This window comes from Pteropus alecto, unplaced genomic scaffold (genome assembly GCF_000325575.1).
Source record: "Pteropus alecto unplaced genomic scaffold, ASM32557v1 scaffold171, whole genome shotgun sequence".
NCBI classification, from domain to species: domain Eukaryota; kingdom Metazoa; phylum Chordata; class Mammalia; order Chiroptera; family Pteropodidae; genus Pteropus; species Pteropus alecto.
In genome coordinates this window covers 4,922,522-4,935,240 of record NW_006431925.1, presented here as the reverse complement: position 1 = coordinate 4,935,240, position 12,719 = coordinate 4,922,522, and the positions used below count along the sequence as shown (strand labels likewise).

The window sequence follows — 12,719 nt, the reverse complement described above, 5'->3', positions numbered from 1 at the left end:
ATTTTCACATCAACTGGTTGTAAACTATTCAGATAGGATCAGTGAATGTTGCTGGGAGACAGGGTATGTATGTGGTTGAGGGAGAGGACAGGGCCTGTATAGGTAGGATGGGATGACAGCACCTCTATCTGAGAGGACTTTTTGGCGAGGTAATGATAATTACATTAATGGATTTCTGATGACTTAGGAACCAATTTCACAAGTATGTTTAAAAATGTTAACTATAAAACTTTTTTTTTTAACCAAGTAACCTAAAAGTATCTCATACTGTTTAACCTGGTAGTGGCTGTGTATAATGCCTGGAGCGGTAGGCTTTCAATAAATGAATCAAAGAAAAAATATAGTCTTACTGCATGATTTAAGAAAAAAATCAAATTGGTTTTTCTGCATGAATTAGTGAATACAGAATTTTTATCATGCCCTAGGGAGAGAGATACTTGGAAAAATAAAAGGTAGCTTAGAATAATAGTCACTAGAAGTTTTATCGTTTAAATAGTCAAACTATAATATTTTTCTGCAGTTCTGCTATTTGAAATATGTACTAAATGTTTATAAGTGGTAAGTAAAAATTTACCAACTTAGCATTTTTTTTTTCAGTACATAGAAGACTTTTAAAGTACAAGCCAAATACATCTATACATATAAAAGGTAAGGATATAAATAGAAAAATACCAGACAATCCCATCTTGTTCAGTGTGATATTTCAGTTATGTTATGAAAAGTCTACAAAATCAGCTTGATACCAAATTCCCTTCCATTGCATCCATAATTATAACTTTTTAGTATACTAAATATCTTTGTTGATTGGTTTAAGACAATATCAACTTGGGTCAAGATATTTATATTTGAACTAAAGAGTTGTTTTCTACTTAAGTTTCTCTTTCATTTTCCTTATATAATACAGAATGATTAGAGAAGGAATCTTGCTTTTGGTCTAAGTATTAGATTCTTTTATTGAGTTATGCAACCTGCATATCTATGCATTTAATAAGCATATTAGAATACAACTCTTAAGATTTTAATCCAGGATCGTTTTTCCTGAGTCTCTAAGGGTCATAATCATGAAGCCTCAGCAGAGTGTTGAACAATTAAGTCTAAATTGTAATTGGAAGGTAGTAGCTTCAAATGAAAGCTTATTTGCTTAAAACAGCTGTTGCCATCTTTAATAGTTTTGTATATGATCCTAGTATGTGCTATAGTATTTCAATATTAGGAGAATAAACTTATACATTATATCCCCTTGCATTTTCTTTTAGTTGTCAAAAAATATCACCATTATTGCTGGGATTCTAAGAAATCTCTACAAATGCCTCTAATGACATCGGAAACAATTGGTTCTAATCCTGTGAACTCTCTTGTGAAGAAAGCATGTGACTCCTTTGGTTTTGAGGCCATATCTTTCAGGTCATCCAGAGGGGCCCAAGCCACACCAACAGAGAAGATGGTGATACCTACAATGGAAATATTTTTAAGTGAATTAAAACCAAGTCCAGCTTACATAAAAATCATATGTATATATTTTTCATACATTAGTACATGGTTGTAGAGAAAACTGCTTAGTAATTTCTGAGGAACTAAATTCTCTCCACCAAATTGTTAGGTAAGTTTTAACAGGAGAATGGTTAAACAGTTTGGTTAAAACCAGAAGCTTTGCCACCAGTGTTATTTCCCACATTAAGTTCAGTATCCATTTGTGATACAACACAGTAAGCAAGAAATAAAAGGAAACTTTCTTAACCCGATAATATCTTTTTTAAAAACCCCACAGCAAACAATGAAATGGTGAAAACTTTCCCTTTGAGACTGGCATGAGACGGTACTGCCTGCTATCATCAAATAATGGTTATACTGGACTTAAGCCATTGCAAGAGAAAAAGAATGGCACAAAAGATGGAATACACAAATGGTAAAAGTTTTCTAAGGCTGCATCGTCTGCGATAATGGTGACCAGTCTTCTGTGAATAACTTTCTTCCATTTCAGTCTATATGTTACATTGGCAAACTGACCAATAGTTAGAACTTATCTGTAATCCCAAAGCAAAAATCTGGTGATAAAAACAGCTAAAGAAAAATGTGAAGCTGGAATTTTTTCCAGTTACATGGAGACATTTCATCTGCATTCCCCTGAGCTACTAGAAGGCTTTTACTCCAACTATGTTTTGGTCAGGGTGACACTGCATTAGTTTGATTCATCTCAGTCCCAGTTGTAAAAGGTGGTTTAGCAGATTCTATATGCTACCTTCTACCTTCTGGGTAGAAGGTAGCATATAGAAATTCCCCATAGCATTTTGAGAGTTTCTGAAATAGTGACTCCCCTCCTCTCCAAAAGTCTTCATCCCCTTTTTAGTGGAATATAGTGCTTAGTGTTGTGAACTGAATGCTTAAGATATAAATAAGGCAGGTTTAGATGACATAAAAGCTACTTGAAACCATTTCCACCAGCCAATCCCTCTCCCTGGCAAGAGAAAAATTTTTTCCTTTTAGTTTTCCTTGCTTTTAATTCTGCATTCAAACTGAAATTGTTTAACTCAGGCCCAGTATGTAATTACTGTTTTAAAAAATAAGGTTCTGACCTAGCCCTGAAAACCTACTTCCTGGCTTTTTACTTCACTATCACTAATTTTCATGAAAATAATGTGGTTCAACCTCCTGAATTTCAATTAATCACATGGGGAAGTTATATGTGAATTCACTTTAGCCTGAATCCAATCCTGTTAACTATAACTTAATTCAGTAAGCTACGTTTTTCAGGGGCATGAGAGCAAACAGGTCTTCAGCATAGGTTAGTGCTGCTGTATAAAATAAGCCATGTCTAAAAATAAGCCATTATAGCACACTGCATGTATCATTGTTAAAAACGATGCCAGCAATATTTATGAAAGTACATAAATGCATTAACAGGTGCTAATTTACAAAAGGGGAAAGGTTAAGTCATTAGGAATTGAGAAAAGGAAGTGCAGAAGATAGGAAAATGGAAGGCTGTTAATCCCCCTTCCCAAGTTAGCATTTTTGTTTTTTCAGTATTACGGAACACTAATCACTCAGTTTTATCTTGGCCTATTGGATCTCAGCAATACATCATGCTAATGGCTTCAGGAACTAATGGCCTTTGCTAAAAGTAAGATAAGATTAAGATTAGAGTAAGGGAAAAAATCTTTTTATACCCTTTTATAATATCAGAGTGTTTTTATTATCTCAAGAAAAAAAGACTGAAAAGGAAGTTTAGATGGAATTGAATTAAAGTCTTTACTGCCAGACTGAAAACTACTAAAAAGTTATGATAAACTATCAGTCATAGTAACATAAACTGTAATTGGGCTGGTGGGTGGATATATTCCAAGTCTGAGCCAAATGTGAGTAACTGTAACGTTTCCTTGACACATGACATGGTTCTCATGGTATTTCCTCCAACAATACAGTGGTTAGGAGTGTGGACTCAGCCAGACTGCCTGGGTTTGAGTGCTGGCCTTACCACTTTGTGTTTTGAGGAGTTTGTTTCCTTATCTGTAGAATAAGATTAGTAGAGCTGCCTCGACAATCAGTTATTATTGGGTAAAGCTCTTAGAACATGACTGCGACACTATAGATGTTTGTCAAAAAAAATAAATGCTTAAGCTTATATGTACTCCTAAAAGTCACTGATCTCCCTCTTCATTTCTTCAAACAAAAGACAAGGCCTTTACCTGCATCATGTGCAGCAGCAGCAGGGCCTCGAACATCATCATAGGACTGCCCATCTGTGACAATTACCAGGAAGTTCTTGTTGGGGCTATCCCTCATGGGACCAAACACATTTCTAACAGTAAAGGAAATGGCATCACCAGTAGCTGTTCCACCACTCATATAGCGGATGTTTCTGATAACCGCTAGGACATTCTCTTTGGTGCTATAGTCAGTGAAACTGAATTCTGTGCGCTGATCATAGGTAAACTGTACAGCAGCTATCTTGGCACCAATGTCTGAGATTTCAAAAGTCTTGGCTATGTTGGAAACAAATTCAAGCATGAGGCGGAAATTACTGTCTCCAACACTGCTAGAGCCGTCAATTAGAAAGGCAATGTTCACTGAGTTATAACAGGTCTTGCTGCACATCATTTGCTCATGAGCGCAGAGCTTCTGTACCAGAGGCTTTACATATTTCGTGGTGCCAAACCAGTTGGGCATGTGGTAAGAGAAGAAGCCATTACTCCGACAGACAGCCTAATGGGGGACGGGGGCGGTGAGAAGACAAAAAATATCCAAGAGATCAAAAGTTGTTTCTTAAAAGTTATGAGAACATTAAATCTTTAACGTTCAAAGTTATTCCAGATATGGGACAGTCAGCACTATGCCTCGAGGTACAAAACTGAATCACTACTATAACAGACTCCCCTCACCTCCTCACCTTGTCAACAAATGCAACATCCTGAACCATCCCCAGTTCTTCTGGGATAGGCTTGGCCACAGAAACTATAAATACATTGACACCAAACTCTCTGGCCACAATGCCTGCTTCCTCAATGTCATCAGAAGGCCAGCCATCAATAAATACCACCACCACTTTGGGGATCCCTTTTCTCACTCCAGTGTCTGCTGTGAAGAATTTCTGGGCGGTATGCTTCAAGGCTTTTCCTAGGTTTGAAAAAGAAACTAGAACAGTACCACTGCTCAAATGACATTTCTATTTCCCTGTACAAACTTGATGCCACCTAGTTTAAGAATTTTATATAGAACCCAGTTCTATGATAGATGCATAAGATGGGAAAGTTAAATTATCTGTCAGGCCTATTTTTTTTGTCTTCACGACCCACATTACTTACCCCATCCTCTCCCAGAAGCCTCTCATTTCCTTTCCTTACATCAAGCATCAGCCAGAAACACAAAACTGACTCCCACTCATGTACCGGAGCGCTCTACCTTGCCCTTAAGTGATTGATTAGTGCCTTTAAGGGCTGAGAACAAGAAGTCTCCCTTCAGGATCCGTAACACTAGTTCTTTTCACCACATCTGCTTTCATTAGGTACGTCTGTTGCTTTCTGCTGCTTTTTAGCATTCCAAACAGGTATTTCTCTAAAGTTACAACTGCCCTCTTCAATATAAGGATTATAAATCAGAATGCTTTATATATTTAAAAAATAAACTATCAGTTAACCCTTTGGTATGTTTCCCATTATAAATTGAGTATCTCAGATGATCAAGTAGCATACCTAGCCAAGATTTCAGTGCCAGGAAGAAGTTTCACATCTCCTTATATAAATTAGCATAATAACTGTTTCAGGTATCTGATCATTCATAACCCTCTGCTGTGTTACATCCCAGGGGCCAAAGTCTACTTACCTGTATTGGAATTACCCCCTCGAAAACCTACTTCCTTTATGGCAAACAAAACATCTTTGGCTGATGTAAAGTTTTTCAAGTAAAATTCTATTTTGGGATGTTCACTAAGTGGAAAAATGAAAACGAAAAAACGTTATCCAGAGAGAAATGGAAAAGGAAAACAAGGCAACATTATATACCTTAAAAAAAGTCTAAATTGAACAATGCTCAAATTTCTTAATTCCACATTATATTGTCAACTGAGGCATTGCATCCTTACTTATATTTTTAGAGATCTTTCATAAATGTAACAAAAAAATGGCTACCTTGAAGTTTTATTATATTCTGGGCAATATGTGAAATGTATAATCTCATTTCATTATAACTGTAAGATAAAAATTATCCCTATTACATAATTGAAGAAAGAGAATCAGAGCACTTAGGTAATTTGCCCAACGAAACATTACCACACTTTAAATTCAGATCTGTCTGATTTGGAAGTCCATGCCTAAACTATATGGAGCACCTGAAACCAGGATTGGCTCAGGGCACTGGGCTTAAAGGAACTCTGCAGAGTTGGGCACCATATATTAGAAGGCAGATCTTCCAGGTTGTGAGGCTAGGTCCACTCCAGTGGAGTATCCTGGAAGCACTGAACAGTCTATTAACCCAGTTCTTTGGTCAGAAGAGGCAGTTTCAATGACATGAAGGCCAACATTTTAAAAATGGGAAGGAAATGTTCTAAGGAAGTGAATTATAAAATATTACAATATTGAATTTTTCTTAAATGATATTCACATTTGCTATTCTTAAAGTTATGTATATTATGGGAGATTTGAGATTTTCCATACTTAATAGTAAAGAATTTCAGCTCACTTTTAAAACTACTCTGTTCATTAGAGACCATGTTGAGCAAAAACAGTTAAAACAATTTGTTGTGTTTTTAGCTAAGTCAATATTTTATAAGTACAAAATTTTAAGATCTTAGCATTATCAATTGCCATTAAATCAAAACTTTTGAGGGACAAGTATAGCACTAATTATATTTCTGCATACCTAATACTATGATTTCTATCTACCTCTTGGAATGTTGGGTCACAAAATCAGATTTTGTAGGTTGATAACCTTTTCATTTTTATGGTCACTTTTTAACTATCCAAATTATGACCTATGGAATTTAGTCTTATTTTTGCATCTTTAATGATATATTCTGTTATTCTGCTTAAACAGAAACTCTTGATATAGTTTATCTAATGTCCTTTATAAAACAGAAAAACTATAAACCAGGAAGTTTATAGAGAAGCTAGTCTTTGTACAAGTGTACAAGGCAGTGCAGCTTTCATCTTGCAAAGAAAAATATAAGAAAAGCACTAAAGGGAATTTGCTCTGTGAGATGTTAAAATGTACAATAAAGAAAGCTACAATAATTAAAGCATTGTAGAAAACATTTAACTTAGCAAATGAATTAAACAGACTTGCCTAAACTTGTATATAAAATTGATATCACAAATCAATGGAATAAGAAGTTCATTTTTTAAAAGGTGTGGAACAAATGGTTAAATTATGTAGGAAACAACGAAGTTAAAGTCTTACACCAAAAAATTAAAAAACAATTCTAAAAAATAACAAGAACAAATAAAATAGAAATTAATATTTGTAATAGTGCTGAGAGTTGTTTAAACTGCAGCAACTTTCTAGAAAGCAATTTAACTTTATTTCAGAAGCCTTAAAAATTTCGGAACCTTTTGACCTAATCCCTCTTCTAGGAATCTAGCTTAATCAGAGATGACACACAGGTGACATAAGGATGTTCACAGTGTAAAGCGTAATGGTGAAGAAGCAATAAAAGAATGGCTAAATAATCATGCAAAGGAACACTATGAAACATTATCTTTTGAAGAAGATTTGTAATATGGTAAAATGCTCAGGATACTAATGGATGAAAAAAACAACACAAAACATTTTTATAGTCTGAGATTTTGAAAAAGAAATACATATGTAAAATCAAGTATTTTCTTAAAATGCTGAAAAGAAATAAAACATTTTACAGTGACCATCTCTGGAGACTATATTTGAGAAATTTGTTTTCTTTGTGCTTTATATGGTTTTCAAGTTTTTTATAATGAACATATTATAATCTTGAAAATATTATTTTTAAATGAATAAAAATTTAAAGGTCAAACTTCAGATCTCCAATAAAGAGAATATGAAAAGAGCTGAAAATAATAACAGAATAGAGAGGAGAAATAGAAATATCACAGTTTCTTCCTGTAGTAAAGACAAATTAAGAATTGAGCAGAGCCGATATGCAGATGTAATTTGTATAAGCCAACAAGACCTTGTAGTCTACCTTCTGGTCCTCAAATAGCATAATATTCTATGAATCTTTTTATTCCAAAAAGGAAGCACCTAGACCTACCTGGTCTGCTCAGTCTTAAATCCTAAATTTATAGTTTAGGAATCCTGATTATCCACAACTTAATATGTTCATACTAAAGTAAAATGAATGTACCTACTAAAAGGACTGATCGTTTGTCATCATTCAAGATATCATTCAAGTCTCCCATTTTAACAAGGTTGGTACCTGGCTTGAACGAGGCCCACATGTGGTCCTTCTGTTCCAATTCCCAACATTAGAGCCACTTTCCCAACAAAATTCTTCTGTAGATTAAATCGGCGCTGCCCAATATTAAAACTTCCATCGATCAGAAATGCAATGTCTGCTTTACAGTCTGTGAATACCCAAACAAGTCTCTCCGTTAGCAATTTCAAGAGGAAGGAGGGAGGTAGAGGGGACGTTATTTTCCCAAATGGACTCACCTTTATTGCCAGTTTTCTTCTCAGGTGTTTTCTTTAGTCGTTTACCTGAAACAAAGGAAGCATCTGGCATTAGCAAAAGGAAGACGGTTCCATAGCAAGAAGCCCACATAGGCAAAAGCTTATGACAGGTAGTGTCATTCTTAAAAAGACTTTCTTCGAAAGTTAATTTTCTTTATTTTTCTGGACTGGGGAAGCAATGCCTCAACAAAGAAACAAGTCAGGACTGTAGTAGACCTACATATTCGGCATGCATCCAATCCAAAGTACCAGGCAACTATAGGTTCCATACTTCATACCTGTTGGTGGACGCGCTGTGGACACTGCTTGTCCTGTGGCTTCCTGTGTACCACTTTTGCCTTCTGTGAAAATAAAAAGGCTATTTTTTCTTCATTCTTTGTTATCAAAACATAATGAATCTAATTTAGGGTTCTATGGCATGATAGATGTGATAGAATGCTGGCAATTGCAGGAGTAACTGCTGCATTCTCATTTTAGAGAACCAAAATGGATTCTTATTAGATTATATTTTAAGAGATCACCAAAAATGAATTCACATGCATTCAGCAGCTTTTTGATTTAATGCTACTCGATAAGTGTCAGGGCGTTCTGATTGCAGACCATTCAGCTTCTATTGCCATCTTCTGACAGCAAGATTGTTCTTCCCCCATTCACCCAAGTTTGGTTTGAGTGGGTCCTTGACCCTTTGGGTCCCCTGAGTTTAAGCCATTGTTGACCCCTTCAATCTTGATCACAGGTTTTCCCATCAAGGTCAAAGAGGTTGGGCTGAGAAAAGCAGGGAAAAAAATTGGACGGGGGGCGGGGGAGGGAAGCAATATTTACACAAAAGTAAGAACAATACAATTGTACCTACTTGTGACTGTGAAGGAAGCAGACCATCTGGAAAGTGTTTGAGACTGGATACCATTGGCAACTACTGAGGAATAGTTTTCTCGACCTGGTAAGCTATAGATGCGTACAGTTCCCCCTGAGTTGCTGATTACTCCCCTGCAACATGAAAATAACAGCTGAAATTCTAACCACACTTTTCAGGGGCATATGACTGACTTGTGCCATATTGCGTCTATTGCTCTCATTAATCAAGAAAATAGTTCAGCAGAAAAGTCATTTAAGGAAGCTGCTAGCCTTTTTTAAAAACCTGTTTACAGCCCCAGGAAAATGGTTTTGTGCTATCAAACTTAAGTGTTGATAAGGACACACTGTTTCTTCATCTGTAAAATGGAATAAAATTGTACTTACCTTATACAGTTGTAGGGGTGTCATGGACATTAAAACAATGGCTTGAACACACAATGCAATATACACATGACGTATTATTGAATTGTACACTTGAAAAGTATTTGATTTTATTAACCAATGTCACCCCAATAATTAAAAAAAAAAACTAATGGCTGGCACACAGTAAAAACTCAGTAATATATTACATGATTAGGAATGTTTTAGAATCACAGGAATCTAGCTATCAAGAAATAATGCAATTTGCCTTTAGTTAGAAAGCTTCCCTGTGTAGCTGGTGTTCAAGGATAGTCAGGAAAACCTTAAAATGTATCTATATTCTATGGCCAAAATTGGTACCGAAAGAAAAAAAAGGTGGGGGGTCCAAGTGGCTAGATTGGGAAAGGAAATAATGACACTTGCATTTCTCTCCCTTTGGCACGTTTGGGCTTACCTGTGGACAGCGGCTCCACATATGCTTGACACAGAAGCATATACTATGTTCCCAAACACGGAGAATTCCTCCAGAGGGCAGCCCCCTGGGCAGAGGACATCTGCTTTCTCTTTCCTAATGTCCAGGCCTCTGGTAAAGCATGTGATAGCGATGGGAACTAAAGAGTAAGGAGGGAATGTTATAACCATTCTTAGGACTTTTAGGGCAGTGGTGGTTGGGGGAACTAACGAGGTTGAAGTTTTATTTCTCTGATTTCTTTTTTTACACTTCTTGTTAGGAATATTGACTTATGTACCATCCCATACCATTCCAGATTTCAGCAAGCCAAAAATAAATTTTCTAATTTAATCTAGTCCTCAGCCACTATAAAGTCTAATGGGAGAATTTTCTCAGTTCTTATTTGTTTGAAAATACATAATTGGAACTATATCATAACTAGAAAACATTAGGCATTGACCATTTATTAACTCGTTCTAGAAATATAAAAATCTCTCTTTGATGACAATGTACATAGTTGTCTGAGATGATGATATTAAATCTAGATTGAGCCTGTGAGGAACATTTTCATAGACACTGCATCAACCTCTCTAAGTCATCCTTTGATTCAGAGAACCATTTCTTACTAGTTTTTTTTTTTTTGGTCCACATACTGTGCCTTTAAATTATATCTTAATGTAAGCAAACCATTAAAAAGATGCTTCACTTTACCGAATGTCATTTAGCTCAATCCCTCATTTTACAGATGAAAAAATTAAAGCCATGGGGTTAATTTGTCTAAGGTCACACAGCCCAAGGAACATTCTGTAACTGCTGTAGGACAGGCAACAGGAAAATTGGTCCCTTCAGAATGGAGCATTTTTATCTGAATTGAAGCTGTTTACTTCTGCTCCAGATCTGTCCAGAGAGCTATATCAGGCATTTCTAGAAAGTACTGTTAATACTCTTGAGTTTTACATGGTCTATCCAACTAATAAAGAATCAAAAATTTTCTACAAAATATGTTAAGTAGAGACAAGCCTTTGGCAACAAGTAATAAGATAACAATACAACATACTAATCCACTTTTTACAGTGAATATTTACTGTAAATATTAAATTGAGAATAATGTTATTGAATACACTTTTCCAAACGCAGGCAATTGTGGTTATCCAAACTTTTTTGAAACAGATGTTAATTCAAAAACAAACAAACAAACAAACAACAAACCCAACTTTATTCCAAGACAGAGTAATTCTGTCTGGTCATATCGTCCAACTGAGTAGCCTTCCTCTAACAAGGACCCTCTTCTAAGAAGAGTCCTCTATGTTGAGCTGTACCCTGGACTGTCCACGTTGGTGGAAGGGAAGGCAGGATGCCAGGTCCAATGCCAATTTCTTAGCTCTGAAACACTCTAGATTGCTGGAGAAATGAAAATCCTTACCAAAAACAGTAGCCTCATACCTACGATCCTCATACCTGCTATCAAACAGCCTTAATCCTTCCTCTCATTTTTAGTAGCATCAAATGCTCTACCTTTGTCTGACAACACTGACTTTAGTGAAAGTGTGTGTGTGTGTGTGTGTCTTAGACTCATTTCTCCTTTCAAGGAAAACAAAGGATAGATGTGTGAAAAGAGTTTGCCTTTAACTGTTGTAGAAAACAAATCGAACCACACATCCATAATCGGACTTCTACCTGTGGAACAGACTCTAAGACTCTCGAATGCTGCTTTTTACAGGGGTTACTCTTAGAAACATAGCTAGGGGGTCAAGTAAGGTGGGACAACGACGTAAGCCTCTCTGCCTCTGTCTGTCTGTCAGTCTGAAGTCGGGTCCGGAAGGCTTCTTCTTGGCCCTAAACGCGGCGAAACACCCGGGACTAGGCAGTACCCCCGTGGGGCTCAACAAATAGCCCCTGCCTTGACCTTCCGCAGCCGCTGCATCGAGTGGGGGGGAGGGGAGGGGAGCTCTAGGGATCTGAGTGTGCATGGGGGGTAAGGGGTGGAGGCTTCCTCTGCGCATTGGGAAGAACACCCCTATCGGACCCCCTCCCCCTCGCGCGTGAGAAATGGGTAAGCGGGAGAAGATCGGCTGTAGGTATGAATGGCAGTGCGCCAGGAGGCCACTCCGACCTGCGCGCTCTCGGGCTTCCAGCCCCGGGGCCACCGTCCACCCGCTCGACCTGAGCGCGATTCTACCTGCTGGCCCTCAGTTTCTCCCACCGCCTGGACCGAGCGCTGCCTCCCCGGGAGCCCGCTACTCACCAGCTCCCTCGCTGAAAGCGGGCTCCGGCAGCAGCAGCAGCAGCAGCAGCAGACAGACACCTGTGAAGAGAGGACAGCACCGAGGCCGGCTCCAGCCTCTACGCGGCTTGGCGCCAGGGGCAGGGGAGAGGGGCGCGTACCCACCGAGGCCGAGAACCGGGACCCAGGCTGCAGCCATGGTGGTCGAGGGGACTGCTTGGACCTGGGAGAGAGGGAGAATGTGAGGGAGGCTCCGGGAGAGCAGAGGCTCCTACGACCCCACCACGCCGCGCCCGTCACTCCGCGGAGATCCAGCACCCCTCGGAAACCCAGGGGGCGGCCGCTGCCCCGGAGCTAGCGCCCTCTCGATCTGGAGGCGACGCTCCGGCTGCAGATCGAGCCAAACCCAGAATCGATGTGCACCCCGGGACCAGAGTGAAGGGTGCAAGATGAAGACAGACTAGCTGGGGGCGACAAAGGAGAGACACGGACGAGCAGGCTCAGGGACCCGCTCGCCCGCGCCGGACGCCGGGGGCCCTGCACCTGAGTCGGAGCCGCCCCGCTGCGTCTGAGTGCGGACAGCGCGGCTCCCGCGGCCGCTATAAAGGCTGGGCCGCGCGCATGAGCACTGTGCGGGGGGCACGCGGGGAGGGGGCCGGGAGCGGGTCCCCCAGGGCCCGGCGGCGGCGGCGGGCT

At 38.9% G+C, this 12,719-nt stretch overlaps 1 protein-coding gene across 1 annotated transcript; it reads right to left on the bottom strand.

Moving 5' to 3' along the window:
* Positions 1-927: 927 nt before the first annotated feature.
* Positions 928-12,264, bottom strand: COCH (cochlin). The gene is made up of 11 exons (XM_025043387.1): positions 12,189-12,264; positions 12,045-12,104; positions 9,803-9,959; positions 8,987-9,120; positions 8,412-8,474; positions 8,116-8,160; positions 7,880-8,027; positions 5,317-5,420; positions 4,385-4,611; positions 3,684-4,200; positions 928-1,451 (listed from the first exon to the last, which is right to left on the bottom strand). The coding sequence occupies exons 1-11, from the start codon at positions 12,220-12,222 to the stop codon at positions 1,276-1,278; spliced, it is 1,665 nt and encodes a 554-aa protein (XP_024899155.1). The 5' UTR covers positions 12,223-12,264; the 3' UTR covers positions 928-1,275.
* Between the last annotated feature and the right edge of the window lie 455 nt (positions 12,265-12,719).